The sequence below is a fragment of the Etheostoma spectabile genome, chromosome 7 (genome assembly GCF_008692095.1).
Source record: "Etheostoma spectabile isolate EspeVRDwgs_2016 chromosome 7, UIUC_Espe_1.0, whole genome shotgun sequence".
Taxonomy (NCBI): Eukaryota; Metazoa; Chordata; class Actinopteri; order Perciformes; family Percidae; genus Etheostoma; species Etheostoma spectabile.
The window spans coordinates 24,402,501-24,425,067 of record NC_045739.1 but is presented as its reverse complement, the minus strand read 5'-3'; the positions used below and the strand labels follow the sequence as shown (position 1 = coordinate 24,425,067).

General features: G+C 42.4%; 1 protein-coding gene across 1 annotated transcript in view; it reads right to left on the bottom strand.

The window, feature by feature from the left end:
• The window catches only part of LOC116693032 (acetyl-coenzyme A synthetase, cytoplasmic-like), a gene marked incomplete at its 3' end in the record, with an annotated part of 34,279 nt that overhangs the window by 3,474 nt on the left and 8,238 nt on the right, over window positions 1-22,567 (bottom strand). The window contains 15 exon segments of the mRNA XM_032521703.1: window positions 1,832-1,912; window positions 2,854-2,910; window positions 4,090-4,222; window positions 4,363-4,477; window positions 4,480-4,495; window positions 4,784-4,792; window positions 5,240-5,286; window positions 5,289-5,316; window positions 5,318-5,401; window positions 5,678-5,815; window positions 11,373-11,420; window positions 12,176-12,287; window positions 12,982-13,010; window positions 16,165-16,268; window positions 18,001-18,044. Of these exon segments, the coding sequence (XP_032377594.1) occupies window positions 1,832-1,912; window positions 2,854-2,910; window positions 4,090-4,222; window positions 4,363-4,477; window positions 4,480-4,495; window positions 4,784-4,792; window positions 5,240-5,286; window positions 5,289-5,316; window positions 5,318-5,401; window positions 5,678-5,815; window positions 11,373-11,420; window positions 12,176-12,287; window positions 12,982-13,010; window positions 16,165-16,268; window positions 18,001-18,044 (1,045 nt within the window).

Below are 22,567 nucleotides of genomic sequence, written 5' to 3'. Positions count from 1 at the left end.
TAATAATGATAATATGATGATATGATTATAGATATAATAATAATAATAATCATAATGAGTAGGATAATGATCCGACAGTAACGGCACCACGCACTAAAAAATCACACGCACAACAGAGACACCACACACACCCAACAATAGCATGCATGCAACGCACACACACAAAACACACACGCACACACACAAAGCTGCATGCACACCATGCACACAACGCACATCACACACACCACAGATAAGTATGAATAGCACCACTACATCAAACACAGATAATAATAGCACCAACACATACACAGTATAAATGCACGCACACACACCACACACACAACCACACACACACACACACATAAGGATAACTGCACACACAACAAACACACACACAGATAAGCATGCAGCACACACACACACACACAACAGAGAACACAGCACATGAGGATAATGAATATATAATATAATTAATAATATGATAATGATGAATAATATGATATATGATGATAATAATATAATAATAATGATGATGATAAAAATGATATAGTGATATAATGAATAATAATAGTGATATGATGATGTAGAAATATAATGATGATGAGATAGATATGATGATAATAATATAATAAATATAATAAAATATATGATATAATAATAAATAATGATGATAATATATAATAATAAAGATAAGATGATAATAATAGATAATATAATATGAGATAATAATATATATGATGATGATAATAATAATAATGTGATGATGATAGATGATGATATAATAATAATAATGATGATGATGAGATAATGAATGATGATGATAATAATAATAATAGTGAGTGATGATGATGTAATGTTTGATGATGATAATAATAATAGTGATGATGATAATGATAATTGATTTGATGATGATAATAATAATAGTGATGATGATGTATGATAATAATAATATGATGATGATGATATAATATGATGATATGATAATAATAATATGATATGATGATAGATGATGATGATAGGATGATAAATAATATATAATGATGATATGATGAATAAATAATATGATGATGATGTGATAGATATATAATTGAATATGATGATGATAATATAATATGTGATGATGATGATAATGATGATGAGATGATGAATAATAATATGATGATATGATGATATATAATAATAGTGATGATGATGATGATATATATGAATGATATATAAATATAGGATGATGATAATAATAATGATGATGATGAATGATGATAATAGATAGATGATGATGATGATGATAATAATATGAGGGATGATATTGATGTAATAATATAAAAAATGATGATGGATGAATATAATGATGGATAAAATAGATATGATGAATAAGATAAGAATGAATGAGATGATATATATGATGATGAGATAATAAAAGAGATAATAATAATAATGTGATGATGATGATGATGAGATGATAATAATAATGATGATAATAATAATAATAATGATGATGATGATAATAATAATGATGATGATGATGATGATAATGATGATAATAAAATAATGAGTGATGATGAGAGTGATGAAATATGATGATAATAATAAATGATGATATGATGATAAATAAAATGATGATATAGTATGATGATAAATAATAATAAATAGATGATGATGATGATATATATGATGATATGAATAATAATAATGATGATGATGAAATAATGATGTATGATAATAATGATGATGATAATAATAATGATGATAATAATAATAAATATGATGATGATAATAATGATGTGATGATGATGATGATGATGATAATAATAATAATAATAGTGATGATGATGATGATGATGATGCTCACCAGGTATCCTTCACTCGCTCCCTCCAGCTCCTCTCCAGACTCGTTCAGGACGGCCGGCACCACCCCGAAGAACGGGAACGTCTGCAGGACAGAGGACAGACAGAGGACAAACGTGTGTCTTCATTCACTTTCGTCAATAAGAATTGTGTCTTCATTGTCCTGCATTTTAACCCTTGTGTCGTCTTAAAAATCAACACTTTTGTTGACGCTTTTAATCGATGTTTTGAACTTTTTCTTATGATTTTGTCCCTTTTTTCAACACTTTTGACACATTTTTTTACGTTCAACACTACGCAACACTAACTTATTAACTTTAGTTTTACAGTTATTTTTGGAATTTATGGTCAATAAACCTCATTTATAGGAAATTATACCTAATGTTTTGAGTTAGAAAAGCAGAAATTAGGAATTATTGAGACTAAAATTAAAGGAATGGATGTTGATGATAATCACAGACTGGAATATGTCAACTTTTACTCAATACTATTTCAACAACACTTCATTTGTTTTACAATGCTATAAAATAGAATAAGACCCAAAATTAATGAAAGTAGAGATTTGTACTTGGCAAAGAGCGTTGGAATCAATCATGTTATTTTGGGGAATTAAAAAGAACATTGATATAGGGAAACGGGTATTTGACCTAAACTACACACACATGCTCATCCATGCACTAATGTAGAGTGTGTGTGTGTGTGTGTGTGTGGGGGGGCTGCCCATGGAAAGGCACCCCGAGCAATTGGGGGTTCAGTGCCTTGCTTAAGAGCACCTTGGTAGTGCCCAGGAGGGGAACTGGCCCCTCTCCAGCTACCAGTCCACCACCATACCTTGGTCCGTATGGGGACTTGAACCACAACCCTCTGGTTCCCAACTCCCTACTGACAGAGCTACCCCCCCCCCCAAAGAGGAGCTTGATGTGGTTTTGAATGTCTTCTATGTCTTTTTTCTACTTTTTATTCATTGTCTAGTCCCGGCTGCAGTTAAAGTGTCTTTGAGTTTTTATTTCTACGTCGTTCACTCACCGCTGATCCTGGTTTCATGGGTGTGGCTGCAGGGAGAGGAGTCAGCACATGTCCACCCTGAACACACAGAAAACATCCTGTCACCATGGTGTGTGTGTGTGTGTGTGTGTGTGTGTGTGTGTGTGTTTTGTGTGTGTGTGTGTGTGTGTGTGTGTGTAATGTTATGTACATTAGACATTATGTCCACCCTAAACACACAGAAAACATCAGTTAGAAACGGCTTTTATCCACCATGGTGGGAGTCAACTGCTTCAGAGTGTGTGTGTGTGTGTGTGTGTGTGTGTGAAGTGAGTGTGTGTGTGTGTGCGAGTGTGTGTGTGTGTGTGTGTGTGTGTGTGTTTGTGTGTATGTGTGTCAGTTTCTCTGCTCCTCATATCTAAAACAAACTCCCAGAAACCTGCAGATCCTTCTCTCAGTTCTTCTAAATCGAGGCAGTAGACCTTTTTCTTTTTGATGTTGCCTTTCATTAAATGACTGCTCATTTCATTAATGTTTAATTTCTTATGCTGCACTGTAACTTTTACTCTTGTGTTTTATGTGATTTAATGTTTTTATTTTGAACTATCTATTCATGTGCTTTATCGGTTTTATGATTTTATTTTGTTGAGGACAAGGAATAAGTTGTGTAACACAGAGAAAGACAGACTCGTAGGGTAACACTTTAAAGAAAAAGTGTGAATGTGTAGTGTTGAAAACAGCCACGAAAGGCAGCGCTAGATCGGCTTAATCAGTGAGAAGAAGAGTCCGAGGAGACGAAAGGTAACGTCTCTACAAATAGAGTCGTGAAGGGTAGAGACACTGAGGGGGATCACCAAAGGAGCACTAACACGGACTAATTAGTGGGAAGGTAGTCTCAAGTTTACACTTGTGTTTCATCTATTTCGTGAATTTTTTGGAGGACAAGGAATAAGTATAAAGGTTGTGTAACACAGAGAAAGAGAGACTCGAAGGGTAAGACTTTAAAGAAAAAGTGTAAATGTGTAGTGTCGAAAACAGCCACGAAAGGCAGCGCTAGATCGGCTTAATTAGTGGGAAGGTAGTCTCAAGTTTACACTCGTGTTTTATCTTTTTATTTTTATTTTTAGCATACCTGTGTTTTATCTGTGTAACTGATTGTGTGTAAAGCCCTTTGAATTGCCCTGTTGCTGAAATGAGCTCCACAGATAAAGCTGCCTCGCCCTGCCTTTACTACATCTCGACTACAGGATGCCCCTCGGTGGACTTCGGGTAACTCACGGTTTCCGTCTGCCAAAAGGTGTCGACTATTGGACACCTCTTCTCCCCCACCACGCTGTAGTACCAGTGCCACGCCTCGGGGTTGATGGGCTCTCCCACCGTCCCCAAAACCTTCAGAGAATCTCGCTTGTACCTGCACAGAAGAAGCCGTTGACCACAGAAACCAATGGAAATGTCGCCCTTGCATACACAACACACACCAGCGATGTGTGTTTTCACTGTGTGTAGCAGCGAGTGTGTGATTGTGTGATTGTGTGACGGTGAGAGACTCACTTCTGCACCGGCTCCCGGCCGTACTTCATCAGCAGCCGGATGGCGGTCGGAGCCGTGTAGAACTTGGTGACGTGGTATTTGTCAACGATCTCCCACATACGGCTCACATCAGGTAGGTAGGCAGGCCCTCAAACTGACGCGCACACACACACACACACACACACACCACACACACCACACACACACACACACACACACACACACCACACACACACCACAGACAGACAGATAAAGACAGACTCTCACACAAAGACACACACACACACACACACACACACAGACAGATAGACACACACACATGCACACACAAAGAGACAGACAAAGACAGACACACACCACAGAGACAGACACACACACACACACACACACACACACACACACACAAAAGACTCTCACACAAAGACACACACCACACACACACAAAGACAGACTCTCACACAAAGACACCACACACACCACCCCACACCAATTTTAACAACTTTTCAGACTTGGTCTTTTTCTAGGTCCGGGCCCTAGATTTTGCGTTGTGCTCACAAATTGAACTTTAAGAAAATTTGTAATAAATTAAAACTTCCAACATAATTCCCAATACAGAGAGTCCGACCGTGTGTGGTGTGTGTGTGTGTGTGTGTGGTGTGTGTGTGTGTGTGTGTGTGTGTGTGTGTGTGTGTGTGTGGTGTGTGTGTGTGTGTGTTTGTGAAGGGGGAGACAGTTAAATCAGACTCCGTGGTGAGTGAAGCCGAAGCAGAGCGACAGACACAGAGCACTTTTTAATTATTTAACTTAATAAGGCAAATAAAAACGCCGATAACAATCAACTGCAACTGCCAAAAAGCCCCCCCCCCGCCCCCCCAATGAGCCGCACTCACCAGGATGCTGGTGCGCCGTTGGCCAGCGGGCCGTAGGTGATGTAGGAGTGCCCGTGATCCAGCCGATGTCCGCAGTGCACCAGTACAACGTCGTCGGGCTGATAGTCGAACACCAGCTTGAAGGTGATGGCGGTGTAGAGCATGTAGCCACTGAGCGTGTGCAGAACACCCTGCAAACCAGAGAGAGAGACGGGAGGCTGGACTTCAGTTTCTGGATCATACTGGATCATAAAAAATCCTTTAACTATGTAAATATCGTGCATATATCTACACTTCTTATATTTCTTTATTTATATTTCTACTATGATATTTATATACTTTGTGCAACTGTAACACAGAAGTATTTCTGATTCTGATCACATAGATACACAATAGAGCATCTGTATTCATTTGTGTGTGTGTGTGTGTGTGTGTGTGTGTGTGTGTGTGTGTGTGTGTGTGTGTACCTTGGGTTTGCCGGTTGAGCCGCTGGTGTAGAGGATGAAGAGAGGATCTTCAGACTCGCACCACTCGGGTTCACACTCGTCTGACGCTCCACGGACCAGGGTGTGCCAACACAAGTCCACCTCGGGGTTCCACGGGACCTGAAAAACACACAAGACACACACACAACAAAACACACACACACACACGCATGCACACAAAAACACACACACACGCATTACAGAGAGAGAGAGACAGACACACACATCCCACACCGCACGCAAAGAAACACCCCAAAACGCAGAGCCCACACACACAAAGAAGACACCCCACACACAAAAAACCACAAAAAGAAAACGACCACCCCCCACAACAAGATAGCATGCACGCACCACGAAACACACACACACCCCAAAACGAAAAGACCCACACACATGCACAAACATACACAAAGACACACACATGCAATGAGACACCACACACACACACGCAAAGAGAGACACAAAACCGCGAAGAGACACACACACAAACACAATGTACAGACACACACAATAACGTAAGAAGACACACACATGCACACACAAACACACACACACACACACAAAGAGAGACACGAGATACGCATGCACACACAAACAGACATCCAGACAGAAATGAACACACAAATTTTCCAAGTTATCAATACTGTCGATCAGTCGCTAGACAATAACAACACAAACGTCTACAATCTAAAACACAACAGTGAAAGAAAGTTATTCTGACAAACTAGTGAGGAGGTGAGTGACGAAATAAAGAGTTGTTATTTGTTAGTTTCTGTGTGTCAGAGCTGGGTCCCTCTGATATTAAACAGCATATTACAATATTAAACAATATGAAGCCCAATGTTAGACACAAAGCCTGAAAATCTTACATAGAGATAAAAGAGGAAAGATATGAAGAAAGATTGAAGGTTATAAAAAGAAAAGAAGTAGACATAAACAATTAGTAATGAAATTAAAACCTTTCCAATTACTTAAAGTGCTTTGCATCAATCTCATTTTCCTCAATGTGCCTCTGGCCCCGCCTACATCAGATACACCGATGTGATTGGTGCAGCTCGCCTCTGGCCCCGCCTACATCAGATACACCGATGTGATTGGTGCAGCTCGCCTCTGGCCCCGCCTATATCAGATACAGCGATGTGATTGGTGCAGCTCGCCTCTGGCCCCGCCTATATCAGATACAGCGATGTGATTGGTGCAGCTCGGCTACCAGAGCATAGTTAATGAGCAGCACTACTCGAAGCCAGAGTAACTCGCTGAGCAATTCAAATTGTGCTTCGTGAGAACTCTGGATTTTCCATTGAAAAGAGCTATTTTTTAAAGCTAAAAAAGAGCTATTTTTAAAGCACTGTGGCCTCAGAGTAAGAAGGTCCCGGGTTCGGACCCTGGTCCCGGGCTTCTCTGATTCAGCTTGCATCTTCTCCCCCGTGTCTTCGTGGGTTTTCTCCGGGTTTCCCCTAAAACCTGATCCCCCCCCCCCTCTCTACCGAGCTGAAGTGTGGCGAGGGGCTGGCGTCGTAAGGGTGCCGTGCATCACCCGGGTGGTGCTACCTTTGGGTAATAGAAGTTCTCCCCCCCCCCCCCGAAGACCTTTGAGTGTCTATGATGACTTTATAAATGTAACTGATGCCAAGTGCGAACATCAGATACAGACAGAGCCAAACTGTTAGTGTTAGTACACATTTAACCCTCGTCTGGTATTCAGGTCTTTCCTTGTTTCCTGTGATGAACATGCATTCCTGACTCGGCTCAGAACATTATTCTGGATATGACCAATTACACTACAGGCCAAAAGTTTGGACCCACCTTCTCATTCAATGCGTTTCGCCCATATACATTGTGGATTTTCACTGAAGGCATCAAAACTATGAATGAACACACGGGGCTTTATGCACTGTGGCGACTGAACAAAATCATCTTGTTTTATAGTTATAATGTGAATATTTGAGACCTTGAGAAATGAAGGAAAACCAACTAATGAACTATGTTAAACTTAAGCTTGCCTAATACGCCCAGCCACTGCTCAACCAACAGTAAAGCACATAATATGACATACTAACCCACATTTATGTAAAATGACTATATGCTACACCCGGTTTTAACCGGCAGAGAAGGGGATGAGAGCTTGGGGAGACTGCTGACTGATTTTTTTCAGTTTTCATCCCCTTTGCAAAGCACAAAAAGCAAATCTGTGTCCGTGAGTAATTTTTTCCCCTCGAGGCTTTGAACCTAACAGTGCTTCACAAAAAAAGTGTGAAATAACTAAAAACTTATATATCAGATACAGCGATGTGATTGGTGCAGCTCGGCTACCAGGGCATAGTTAATGAGCAGCGTTACTCGATGTCAGAGTAACTCGCTGAGAAGATTCAAACAACTCTGGACAATAACGACAGCTACTTTTTAAAGCTAAAAACAGCTATTTTTAAACCTAAAAAGACAATAATAACAGCTACTTTTTAAAGCTAAAAAGACAATAAAAACAGCTATTTTTTAAAGCTAAAAAGACAATAACAACAGCTGCTTTTTAAAGCTAAAAAGACAATAACAACAGCTGCTTTTTAAAGCTAAAAAGACAATAAAAGCTCTTTTTAAGCTAAAATAGCACTTTTAAAACTAAAAGACAATAAAAGCTGCTTTTTAAAGCTAAAAAGACAAATAAACAAAAAGCTGCTTTTAAAGCTAAAATGCTACTTTTTTAAAGCAAAAAGACAAAAAAAACTGCTCTTTTTTAAAGGGAAAAAGCTAAATCTTTTTAAAGCTAAAAAGACAATAAAAGCTGCTTTTTAAAGCTAAAATAGCTACTTTTTAAAGCTAAAAAGACAACAAAAACAGCTGCTTTTTAAAGCTAAAAAGACAATAAAAGCTGCTTTTTAAAGCTAAAATAGCTACTTTTTAAAGCTAAAAAGACAATAAAAACAGCTGCTTTTAAGCTAAAAGACAAAAAAAAAACACTCTTTTTGAAGCTACAAAGACAATAAAAACAGCTGCTTTTTAAAGCTAAAAAGACAAAAACAACAGCTACTTTTTAAGCTAAAAAGACAATAAACAGCTCTTTTTAAACGCTAAAAAGACAATAACAACAGCTACTTTTTAAAGCTAAAAAGACAATAAAAACAGCTGCTTTTTAAAGCTAAAAAGACAATAAAAACAGCTGCTTTTTAAAGCTAAAAAGAAAATAAAAGCTGCTTTTTAACGCTAAAAAGACAATAACAACAGCTACTTTTTAACGCTAAAAAGACAATAACAACAGCTGCTTTTTAAAGCTAAAAAGAGCTATTTTTTAAGCACTGTGGCCACATAGCAAGAAGGTCCCGGGTTCGAACCCTGGTCGCCCCGGGCCTTTCTGATTCAGTGTGCATCGTCTCCCCGTGTCTGCGGGGGTTTTGTTCTCGTTTAACAACAAAAACAGTGTAAATAGTCGTGAAAATAAAAACACATTGAATGAGAAAGTGGGTCCAAACCTTTGGCCTGCACTCTGTGTTATCTCAATGGTTTGAAATTGAGATAAAGACAATATTTGTCAATAGATTCTGAAGTAAAGTTTTATGTCAGATCTGTTTTTAAAAAAAACCAAATAAGTCCCGAGGGACACGAGAGGGTCCCGAACATGAAGACAACACAAGGGTTAACACAGCGTATTCCAGCGAGTTCACATGGTTCAGGAAACACAAGCACCTCCATCTTTTACATGTCTGTAGACTTTGGTCTAAATGTTGATGTCAATTCTGATTCTCCTGCAAACATGTTTCATGAAATCTTCCAAATTTAGCCAATTTGACATGTCATTTTCAAAAATGAATCATGATTTACGACTTGATTTGAGTTTCGCCGTGTCAGCAGATACTACGTGTGGAACGGTACATGTATTTATATTAGATTTAATTTGATTTAATTAAGAATTCCTTCCACAGGAAAATACATCCAATACAATCGAAGATAAAAACACAATAAAGTCCAGGGCTTATTTCACCACAATACTGCACTAAGTGCAACCTGCACAACTGGTTTATCTACATATTTATCACACTATTTAAGAAGTTTTTGCATTTTTGTATTCTCAACTTGTACATATTCAAATATTATTTCTTGTATTCTATCCTTTATTATCCATGTTTTAGGTCAGACCTCTCTATAGTAAATTATAGAGCGGTTTTGACCTGCTCTATCTGTAAATTATAGAGCGGTCTAGCCTGCTCTATATGTAAATTAAGAGCGGTCTAGACCTGTTCTATGTAATTATAGATGGTCTAACCCGCTCTATCTGTAATTATAGAGAGGTCTAGACCTGCTCTATCTGTAAATTATAGAGAGGTCTAGACCTGCTCTATCTGTAATTATAGAGAGGTTTTAGACCTGCTCTATCTGTAATTATAGAGAGTCTAGACCTGTTCTATATGTTTAAATATAGACGGTCTAGACCTGCTCTATATGTAAATTATAGAGCGGGCTAGACCTGCTCTCTCTGTAAATATAGAGAAGTCTAAACCTGCCTATATGTAAATTATAGAGTGGTCTAGACCCTCTATCTGTAAATTTTAGAGAGGTCTAGACCTGCTCTATCTGTTTAAATTTTAGAGAGGTCTAGGACCTGTTCTATATGTAATATAGAGCGGTCTGACCTGCTCTATTCTGTAAATTATAGAAGGTCTAGACCTGCTCTATATTAAATTAAGAGCCCGGGCTAGACCTGCTCTCTCTGTAAAAATTTTAGAGCGGTCTAGACCTGCTCTTCTGTAAAATATAGAGCGGTCTAGACCTGCTCTATTGTAACTATAGAGCGGTCTAGACCTGCCTATCTGTAAACTTAGAGCGGTCTAGACCTGCTCTATCTGTAATTATTTGAGCGGTCTAGACCTGTTTATCTGTAAACTATAGAGGGGTCTAGACCTGCTCTTCTGTAAATTATAGAGCGGTCTAGACCTGCTCTATCTGTAAACTATAGAGCGGTCTAGACCTGCTCTATCTGTAAACTATAGAGCGGTCTAGACCTGTTCTATCTGTAAACTATAGAGCGGTCTAGACCTGCTCTATCTGTAAACTATAGAGCGGTCTAGACCTGCTCTATCTGTAAACTATAGAGCGGTCTAGACCTGCTCTATCTGTAAACTATAGAGCGGTCTAGACCTGCTCTATCTGTAAACTATAGAGCGGTCTAGACCTGCTCTATCTGTAAACTATAGAGCGGTCTAGACTGCTTACACTTCTAGTATTTTTTTGCATTTTTGTTGTGTTTTCCCCTCCATTGTACCAAACTCGTACTGAACCGTGACGTCTGTACCGTTCCACCTGGAGCAGACACTGTCCAGATGTTCCTTTGTTTGTAAATAAGTGGAGAAAACCAAGAGCTCTAATTATAATATTCATATAAATAGAGGTTTGTTGGTATTTCCATGTTCACATGCGCTCAGAACCGTCAGAAATCACAGGAATGACAAAGCGCCGTCGCTGGGTCCAAATAATAAATCAGTTACAAATGTGCAGAATTCTAGATTTAACGTCACGAAAGACAGACAGAAACACAATAAATGCCCCTAAAAAAATCTAAAAATGGTGCTTTATGTTTGTTGTTTCCACCGTGCAGCAGTGATGGGAGGAGTCTGCTCGTGGGCGACATGTTCCTTTAAAAAAAAAAAAAAAACACAAAAAAAAAAAAGGGTGGTTTGGAGGTTTATACCTGCGGGACAGGACGCGTTCTCTTTACTCTGCCTGTCTGTTTCTCCTGCTGGACGGGGGGGGAGGAAGAGGAGGAGGAGGAGGAGGAGGAAGGAGGAGGGAGGAGGAGGAGGAAGGAGGAGAAGTTCACAAAAGGGGGATTGGTTATGAAAACAAAACAAATTAAAGAGCCCACAATTAAAAGAAAAACAGGGCGTCACCTCGGGTTGAGAAGTTAAGGGAAGCTTTAGGAGTCCTGGATCTTCACAATCCTACCTACGGCTAACATCACGACACCGCGATTCTCCGATAATCAATATGTTGCTAGACAATCATATATCGGTCCAGCGTTGAATACTAAAGGCCCGTGAAAAGGTTTTCTCTCTGTATTCACCGTGTCCCCAAACTGAGAACAGGTTTTTCAGTCTACAAATGAAAATGACACAACTACAGATCCACTCTGGGTCCAGACTTTGGACATTTAAAATGTGGCTGAAGCATCTGTTATGTTAAATGTCAAAAAAAAACGTGACACAGATTTTTTGTTTTTTTTGTTTTTTTAACAACGAAAATGTTGAAAAAAGGGGACACGAGCTTACAGAAAAGCGACAACAACTTGGAAAAGGCACAAAAACTTTTAAAAAAGCTGAAAAAAAAGAACTTTTTCTTTCCTAACGCGCCATCTCGAGACGCCCTGAAACAGCGACGCTGGGACATTTTCTAAATCAAAATATGGATATAGCTTTATGCCACAGCCTTGATTCCCGTTTGAGGTGTTGGCCTGGTCTGGAACGGCCCAGTCTGGGTTTCTAGTTGAGGGTTTACCTGCAGGTCGGGGCAGGGCCGCTTGGCGGGAGGAGACTGGGAGCCGGGAGGAGCGTCCCCTGCGTCTTTGGACAGGTGCTTCAGCATGATGCACCTCTGGATGGGGAAACCCCTGCAGAGACACAGAGACACAGAGACACACGGTGTCACCGCCTCACACACAGCAGGCACAGGACCAGCGGGGGGGGTGTGTGTGTGTGTGTGTGTGTGTGTGTGTGTGTGTGTGTGTGTGTGTCCAGGTCCCATAGAGACATTTGTCTTACTGTTTAGCAACTATATATAACATGGAAATGTGTGTGTTCACTTGTCTGTGTGTGTATATGTGTGTGTGTGAGTGAATGTGTGTTACGTGCGTGCGTCCGTGCATGTGTGTGTCCAGGCCCCGTAGAGACATTTGTTTTAATTTTTTCAAACTAATTGCCAACTAATATCCTTGGAAAAAAGTGTGTTTTTATTTGTCTTTTTGGGGGTTTTATTATATATTATAAAAATATATAAAATATATATGTGTGGGGAATGTGGGGTGAGTTTTTTGTGTCCCATAGGTGTAATGTGTTTTGTGTGTGTGTGTCGTGATGTGTGGGTGCGCATGGTTTTATCTGTGTTGGGGTGTTGTGGGCCCAGGCCCCAAGAGACATTTTTTCCTTAATGTATAGCGACTAAGTGAAAAAATTTTGAAAAACAGGGGAAATTTTTTGGGGTTCACTTGTTTTTGTTTGAAGTAGTGTGTGTGTGGGTGTGGGGGTTGTGTGGGTGTGTGTGTGTGTGTGTGGTGTGTGTGTGGGGTGGGTCTTTTGAAAGCTTACTTTTCCCTGAATTTTGCAGGGGGCTTCCGTCACAAAACCCTTCAGGTTGAACCCTTTATCTCCCCGATGGGAAACCATCTGGGGGGACGGAGGACAGACGGGAGAAAGGGAAAAGTTTTAATTATTAAATTATATTTTTACTCGGGGGCGGTCAAAAAGAAAATCCCCCCCAAAATGGGAGTGTGGGGTGTGCATTTAAAACTACGTAACCTAAATTTTATTAATTTTAGTTTTACGTTTTTTTTTGGAATTTGGGCTCAAAAAACCCTTTTTTTTAAAAAAGGAAATTTTACCTAATTTTTTTATTTAAAAAAGCAAAAATTTGGGAATTTTGAGCCCTAAAAAAAAAGGGAAATGGTGTTGAGAAAATTTCCAAAAAAGACGGGGAAAATGTCAACTTTTACCCCAAACCCCATTTCAAAAAACCCTTCCATTTTTTTTAACCAAGGTAAAAATAGAATAAACCCCAAAATAATGAAAGTAGAGATTTGTACTTGGGCAAAGAGCTTTGGAATTCAATCATGTTTTTTGGGGGTTAAAAAGAAAATGATTTAAAACCATGGGGACAAAAGAGACAACTTTGAAAAAACAGGGGAAAAAAACTTTGGGGACAACATAAAAACAAAAAGGAAAGGCCCAAACATGGGGAAAAAACATGGGGAAAAAACGGGGGGGCAAACATGGGGGAAAAAAGGGGGGCAACTGGGGGAAACAGGGGGCCCAACCTTTTGGGGAAAACATGGGGAAACGAGGGAAAACTTTGGGAAAACCCCCAATGGGGGGGAAAAACATGGGGAAAACCTGAGGGAAACCCTGAAGCCCAAAATGAGGAGAACAGGGGGGGGCCAAATGGGGGAAACGGGGGGGCCCACATGGGGCAACATGGGGGCCATGGGGGCCCCCGGGGGGCAACATGAAGGCCAAAAAGGGAAAACATGGGGGCAACTTTGGGGGCAAAAATTGGGGGAACAGGGGGGAAAAACATGAGGGAAACCCATGGGGGAAACATGGGGGCAAAGGGGGAAAAAAACAGGGGGGCCCCAAATGGGGGAAACCAGGGGGAAAACAGGGGGCCAGGGGCAACTTTAAGGGAAACCCTGAGGGAAAACATGAGGGAACAGGGGGACAAAATGAAACAACAGGAGGGAACATGGAAAACAGAGGAGAACATGGGGGCCCCCAAATGGGGGCAACTGGGGGCAACATGGACAAAAAGGGGGAAAACAAAAGGACAACAGGGGGGCAACATGGGGAAACGGGGAAACAGGGGGGAAAGGGGGGCCCAAAAAGGGGGCCCAACTTTAAGGGCACAGGGGGGGCAACAGGGGGGGGGCAACATGGGGAAAAACATGGGGGAAACCCGGGGGGCAACATGGGGGAAACCATGAGGAAACCATGGGGGGGCCCCATGGGGGCAACTTTAGGGAAAACATGGGGGCAACAGGGGGGACAAATAAAGGGAACAACATGAGGAGAAACAAAAAGACAACATGAGGAGAACATGGGGGAACAGAGGGGGAACTTTGGACCCCTTTGGGGGGGGAACTGAAGACAAAATAAAGGAAACATAAAGACAACAGAGGAGAAAGGAGGAGAACATAGGAGAACTTTTGGGGAAAAACAGAGGGTTAAATCCTTTCCACTCAAGCGTATCTAATTTTTTAAAGCCATTTTACCAGGGGAGCCCACACTTTGGCATTTCCCCCTTTTTTTTGGCCCCCCCAACCCACCCTTGATTGGCTAGAAATTTTTAAATTGGTGGGGTGGAATTTAAAATGATTGGCAAAACCCCTGCCCCAATAAACCCCCTGCTGTGACGAAATTAAACACCCCGGTCCGGGTCCTCTCGCACGGGAAAACTCCGAAGGGGAAACCCCCAAACTGGCCCAAAGCCCCCCCCCCAAAAAAAACCATTTTCAGCATCTTTCATTTTTATAACTGATTTAAAAAATTTGTTTTTTTTTTTTAATTTAAAATTTTAAAAAAAACTTAAAGCCCTTTTAAAAACCAAAAACCCCTCAAAAAAAAAATACAGTGTTGCCAACGGGACGTTGCAGAGCGTCATCTGGTGGACAGACTATGCCCACGCCATCAATAAACAGGGCCGTTGCAAGAAGCGTCCTCTGTGTGGACAGGACTATGCAACAAACATCATTAAACAGGGACGTTATAGAGCGTACTATGGTGGACAGACTGAGCAACGCACATCACAACAGGAGGTGGAGAGCGTCCTCTGGTGGACAGACTATGCAACGCATCACTAAGCAGTGACGTGTAGAAGACGTCACTTGGGGGACAGATATGCAAACACAATCACTACAGAGGACGTTGTAGAGCGGCCTCTGGTGGACCGACTATGGGACGCCATCACTAACAGGACGTTGTAGAGCGTCCTATGGTGGACAAGACTATGCAACACCAGCACTAACAGGGACGTTGAGAGCGTCCTAGGTGGACAGCCGGATGCAACACATACTAAACAGGGCAGTTGTAGAGGCGCCTTGGTTGGACAGACTATGCAAACGCCATCACGAACTAGGGAAGTTGTTAGAGCGCCTCTGGTGGACAGACTATGGCAACACCATCACAAGGGACGTTGTAGAGCGTACTCTGGTGGACAGACTATGAACACCATCCCTAACAGGGACGTTGTAGAGAGTCTCTGGTGGACAGACTATGCAACACCATCATAACAGGGACGTTGTAGATCTCTCCAATACATAGGAGTTTTGTATTTAGACACCAGCCTCGGCACAAAAACATCTACAACCTGTGGAGGAAAAACTCAAGAATAGAGAACAATGTTGGAAAAAATGAACGTGAACTTCAATAAAAAAAAAGAGACAAATAATTGAAAAAGCGCTAAAAATGTTGAAAACGAAGCGCCAAATATTTCGTTAAAAATGGCGTGCAAAAATTTAGAAAAACATCTTCAAAAAAAAAAATAAGTGAAGAGAGGCGACAAAAACTCTAGAAAAAGGTAAAAAACGCAACAAAAAACCTCGAAAACACAACAAAAACGTCCATTAGTGACACCGCCCCCATAAATTTGGCCTATGTAAACAATACGGTAATGAAAATAAGAGCGTAATAATACAGTTATAAATAAAAATAGTGCAAATGTAAGTCAAAACCAAACAGCAAAGAAAACTAAAGACGTAAAAAGGACGAGTTTTGTCTCACCACTATGGAGTGGACGGCCCCGATGCGGACGCAGGCCAACATGGCTACGACCAGCTCCACCACCATCGGCATGTAGATGGAGACGCGGTCGCCCTTCTTCACCCCTGCAGACGGAGACGGGAGGACGAGCGGGTCAACGACAACACAGCAGGGACAGAAACAGAGAGACACAGAGACGGGAGGACGAGCGGGGAACTGACAATAAAGCAGGAATAAAAGGGGAACATCACTTTCTACTGCAAGACTCGATCAAGAACACGTGTAGCAGAGACCGTAACATTTAAAGCTGAATTCTCTCTAACGTCCTGCAGGGGGAGACGCCTTAAAGCTGCATTATCTCTAAAGTCCAGCAGGGGAGACTCCTAAGCTGCATCTCTCTAACGACAAGCAGGGGGAGACTCCATAAAGCGCATTCTCTTAACGTCCAGCAGGGGAGATCCTTTGAAGCTGCATTCTCTCTAACGTCCAAGCAGGAGGGAGACTCTAAAGCCTTTGCCAAAAATTCTCTCTAACGTCAGCTAGGGGGGAGACTCCTAAAGCTGCATTTCTCTGAAAAGTTAAGCAGGGGGAGACTCCTAAAGCTGCATTCTCTCTCACGGCCTGCAGGGGGAGTGACTCCTAAAGCTTGCATTCTCTATAACGTCAGCAGGGGGAGAACTCGTAAAGCTGCATTCTCCTCTAAGATCAGAAGGGGAGACTCCTTAAAGCTGCATTCTCTCTCATCGCCTGCAGGAGGGCCGAGACTACCTTAAAGACTGTGCCTTCTCTCTAACGTTCCAGAAGGGGGAGACTCTAAAAGCTGCATTCTCTCAACGGCCAGACGGGGGAGACGCTTAAAGCGCATTCTCTCTAACAGTCCAAGCAGGGGGACACTCAATCACTAAAGCTGCATCTCTCTAACGACAGCAGGGGGAGACCTCCTTAAAGGCATTACTCGTCTAAGTCCACGCAGGGGGAGACCCCTTAAAGCTGCATTCTCTCTCCCGTCCTGCAGGGGGGAGACTCATTAAAGAGCTGCATCTCTCGAACGTCCAGCAGGGGGTTTGAGGATTTCTTTCTTAAAAGCCGCCATTCTTCTCTAACTGTTCATGCAGGGTTGTGAGGACTCTTAAAGCTGCATCTCTCTAACGTCCAGCAGGGGGCGACTCCTTTAAAGCTGCATCTATCTAACGTCCAGCAGGGAATCCTTAAAGATGCAATTCTCTCTAACGTCCAGAGTGGGAGACTCCTTAACGCTGCATTCTCGTTATAATGAGTCCCGCAGGGGTGACGATGGTCCTAGAGTAGCGTCTATTGTATTCAGTCTGTAAGTCTATACAGGGGGAGACTAGTATTAAAGCGCATTCTCTCTAACGTCCAGCAGGGGGAGGGACAGCCTTAAAGATGGCGATTCTCCTAACGTCCTGCAGGGGGAGACTCCACCGGCCTCCAAAACACAAGTCTGTTTTCTATGAAAGTCTATGAGACCGTGAGCATTTATTCTCTTGATTTATTAACTAGTAAAATATTCATAATAGGTTATGATCTCAATGCAATAGTTTAAGTCTTATCAACACAGAGTGATGGCCAGTTAGTAAATGAGGCTCCCGTTTATGGTAAAACAGACGATGTAAAGCAGCTGACGCTTCAGGCCCGATCAGTCGGACAGAGGCTAGCGATGCTAACCATGCTAACACTGTGTTTTCATCTACAAAACTTGACGTATTACTTAGACAATCTATGATTTCGGTGTGTGGTGTTATGTTTCACGTGTGTGTGTGTTTGTGTTGTCTTATATATATGCGTGTGTGAGGAAGCGAGTAAACCGCATCTGGGAGCTTCAAGTACGTGACGTACCCTGGACTTCAGGACGTTGGCGAACAGAGCAGACACTCTGACAACTTTATTTCTATTTACGATATAGTTGTTGTGTACGTCACGCCAGCTCATCCCCCGCTCGTTGTCCCTTCAATAAACACACACAACACACACAACACACACAAACAAAACACAACCACACACAACACACACAACACACACTCACACACACACAACACACACACACACCACACTATTGGTGTTTTTCCATTACTGGTCCCCCCCTTGACTCCCACTGTATTACTCGACTTTCAGATTTCCATCAGGAGAAAATAATACTAAATATATTATTATGAAATCACTATTTTTCCTGCGTAGAAAAAAGTGTTTATGCAAACTTCACCACAACACAAAGGAGCGGTTAGAAAAAAAACAAAAAAAGCCCCAAATTCTGAACACGTCCGGCAGCTTTAGGCCACTTCAGCCCACCGTTGTTGGAAAATTTTATGTTTTTACCCCCCACCCCCCCGTTTTCACAAGGAGTAGTATCATCTGGAGAATTTTTTTTGTTTTGGTTGTTAAAGGAACTGTAGGCTTGCAAAAGCATCATTAGGACGCGGACAACACCAACACACACACACACACACACACACACACAATCCCCCCCCCCCCCCCCACCAGAGACAAACACACCCACACACACCACACACAGAAACAGAGACACACACAGAAACAGCGACAAAAACACACACACACACCCATGCACGCCCACTACACACACACACAGAAAACATGAGACACACACACCACACACCACCACACCCCCATGCACGCACACATACACACAAACACACAGAACACAGTAGACACACACACAGGAAACAGCCAGGACCACACACACAAACACCGAAACAACAACACACAGAACACCCCCCCCCCCCCCCCCCCCCCCCCCCCCCCCCCCCCCCCCCCCCCCCCCCCCCCCCCCCCCCCCCTGAGGCCACACACCAACACAACACACACACACAACAGAAAAACACACAACACCACCCATGCACGCACACATACACAGAAGAAACAGAGACACACACAAACACACACACAGAACACACCACACCCCAACACACAGTCAGAAACACAACACACCATGCACGCACACATACACAGAAACAGAGACACACACACACACACACACATCACACACACCCATGCACGCACACATACACACACACACACACAGAAACAGAGACACACACACCCACACACACACACACACAGAACAGAGACACACACACACAACACCACAGAGACACACACCACACACACCCATGCACGCACACATACACAGAAACACACACACCACACACACCATGCACAGACAGAGACAGACACACAGACAGACAGACAGACAGACAGAGAGACAGAGAGACAGAGAGACAGACAGACAGACAGACAGACAGAGAGAGAGACAGACAGACAGACAGACAGACAGAGAGAGACACAGACAGATTAATAGCCGTGTCTCAGGAACAGAGACATGAACGAGCGGCGACAGCGTCTCCACATCGTTGCGTTACAGCCGTGTCGGGGTCGCTCGTCTCTCAGCATCACGGCCCACAAACCCCAAAACACAACCGACAGTGACGGGAGGAGAGAGAGACGCCCCAATTTACCCACTCTGAAATATTAAACTCAAAATACACAAAGTTCTATCCTGTCATTGCATATTAAGATGACATCACTGCCTCATTCGGAGAGGATATGATGAGTGGCTGGGCCTTACAGCCCCTCGCTGTCCACCTCATGCGTTTTCATTTAGGCCATTTTTCTCGGGATCAGTATCTATCTATCGATTGTTTTTTTTTTAGCACCTTCTCTTTTTCTGTTGTAACGGCTGTGGCTCATGTTTGCAGTATTACAGGCACACACACACACACACACACACACACACGCACGCACGACGCACACACACACGCCTCGCCCTCCGCTGGCTCCCAGCTCAGAAACACTTCCAACTGAAATAAAGATCGCAATAAAAAGTTTGAGCTGAAGTGGTGAAAGATCCAGAAATACAACGTCAGCTGCTTCTCTCACTCTTACTGTGTGTGGGGTTGCATTTATGTGTGTGTGTCGCATGGTGTGTGTGTGCGCGCGTGTGTGTACTTGCATGTATTTGTGTGTGTAGCATTGTGTGTGTCTTGCACAGCTGAAAGGTCTCTGTGACCTGCGAACAGCTGATGGACTTCACAGAATAACTGACTCTGTATAAAGCTCTGACCACCCGACATGACATTCTGGTTCCCACACACACACACACACCACAACACACACACACACACACCCACACAAAACACACACACACAACACACCAAAACACACACACACACCCCACCAAAAACACCCCAAAAAACACACACACACACACACACACCACACCAACACACACAACACACACCAGACACGTATGGGAGAAGATATCTAAACTTCCTCCATATTAATACAGACAACTTAGGTCTTGTGCTCCATTGGGGGTTTAAATAACAACAGAGGACACATAATAGAAATTTAAGTGATACTCCCCCAACCCTGCGGTGTCCTGAGCACTAATCCGTTCCCCCAAATTCTCTGGGCGGGTAAAGCAGAAGAAAGGGAGGTAACCTCTCCCCTTATGAACCTCATAATGTATTATTAATTAAAAAACCTGACCAAGCGCCAACTTGCTTTGGGGAAAGAAGACTAACCCCGAGCCGCCGTGCTGCCATTTCACGGATAACTTAGTTATTCTGATACATCACTCATGCAGAAGGTCGTCGGCCATGTTGCTCCACCGGCTCATATCTGGAACCGTTCAGAGTGATAACAGCCCCCCCCGCCCCCCCCCCCGCCGCTATAAATCCCACAACAGCATTTAAACCTTTCCCAGCACTGTGGCTTTTAAAATGTGGGGGATCCACGGAGACAAAGACCAACTTTTTTGTTTTGTGGAACCCACCACACACACCACCCCACACACACACAAAACCACACACACACACACACACACAAAAACACACACACACACCACACACACACACACCACCACACACACACCCACCACACACACACACACCACCCCACACACACACAACACACACCTACCTTGTGTAGAGTCTCTAATCTAGGGGTCAAATTGTATAAGATAACCAACTGATATGGATCTTTTTTTATATTTTATTATAAATACATACACACCCACACAAACACCACCACACCACATATATATATATTTAATGTGTTTGGTCAGTTTGTCCCATTTTGCAGCAAAAACATAGAAGTGAGATGAAGAGAAATGTTTTTTAGATGAAACTGTTTCCTTTTGGGGACGTCGTTTGAAATTGGGGAAAAATTAGAAGTTGGAAAAAAAAAAAAAAAGTTATAAATTGCAATATATCGCAGAATATTGCAATATGTTTAAAATATTACAATATGTTTGATTTCACGATGCGGTGGTCTTGTGTGATGGCTGCATTGTTATGTTGGTGTAGTCTTGATTTCAGAGCTCATTTACATTTTAAAGTTGTTTTTTTTTCTAATAACAGAGACATTATAATTCACTGCGTCTGTATGTTTTATAGAAGAAATGATTTACCAGAAAAGTAAATAACCTTAGTTGCTGCCCGTCCCCTGTCAAGATTTCCCTTGAAGAAAAAGTTCCGCGAGGGGGAAACATTTCCCCCCCCCCCCCCCCCCCCCCCCCCCCCCGGGCACTCTGCTTTTAAAAAGCTCTGAGAGGTCCGAATGCATTCCTCTCTGGGGCTTCGCCTTTCACATCAGACCATCAGAGGAAAGAGCAAAAGTGATAGGGGGGGGGGGGGGGGGGGGAGGATAGAGAGAAGAGAGAGAGAAGAGAGGGAGAGAGACCGACAAAGAGAGACAGAAAGCGAGAGGGCCCGAGAGACACACAGAGGGAGAGGCAGAGCCCGAGGGGGGAGAGAAAGACTGAAAAAGACAAAGCAGACAGACAGAGAGAGGGAGAGAAGGGACAGAGACATATGGGGAGAAAAGACTGAAAAGACAAAGAGAGAAAGAAAGAGGAGATAAAGAGAGACAGAGAGAGAGGGACGAGACATATGGGTGAGAAAGAGACTGATAAAGACAAAGAAGAAAAAGAAAGAGAGATAAAGAAGACAACAGAGAGAGGGACAGAGAAAATATGGGGAGAAAGAGACTGAAAAAGCCCAAGAAGAAAAAAAAGAGAGAGATAAAGAGAGACAGACAGAGAGGGGGACAGAGACATATAGGGGGGAGAAAGAGACTGTGAAAGACAAAGAGAGAGAAAGAAAGAGAGAGAAAGAGAGACAGACAGAGACATATAGTGGGGAGAAAGAGACTGGAAAGACAAAGAGAAAAAGAAAGAGAGAGAGAAAAGAGAGACCAACAGAGACTATAGGGGGAAAAGAGACGAAAAGACAAAAAAAGAAAAGAAAGATATAAAGAGACGACAGAGACATATAGGGGGGAGAAAGAGACTGAGAAAGACAAAGAGAGAGAAAGAAAGAGATAAAGAGAGACAGAAAGCGAGAGACAGACAGAGAGAGGGGAGAGAGAGACACGAAGAAAGACAAAG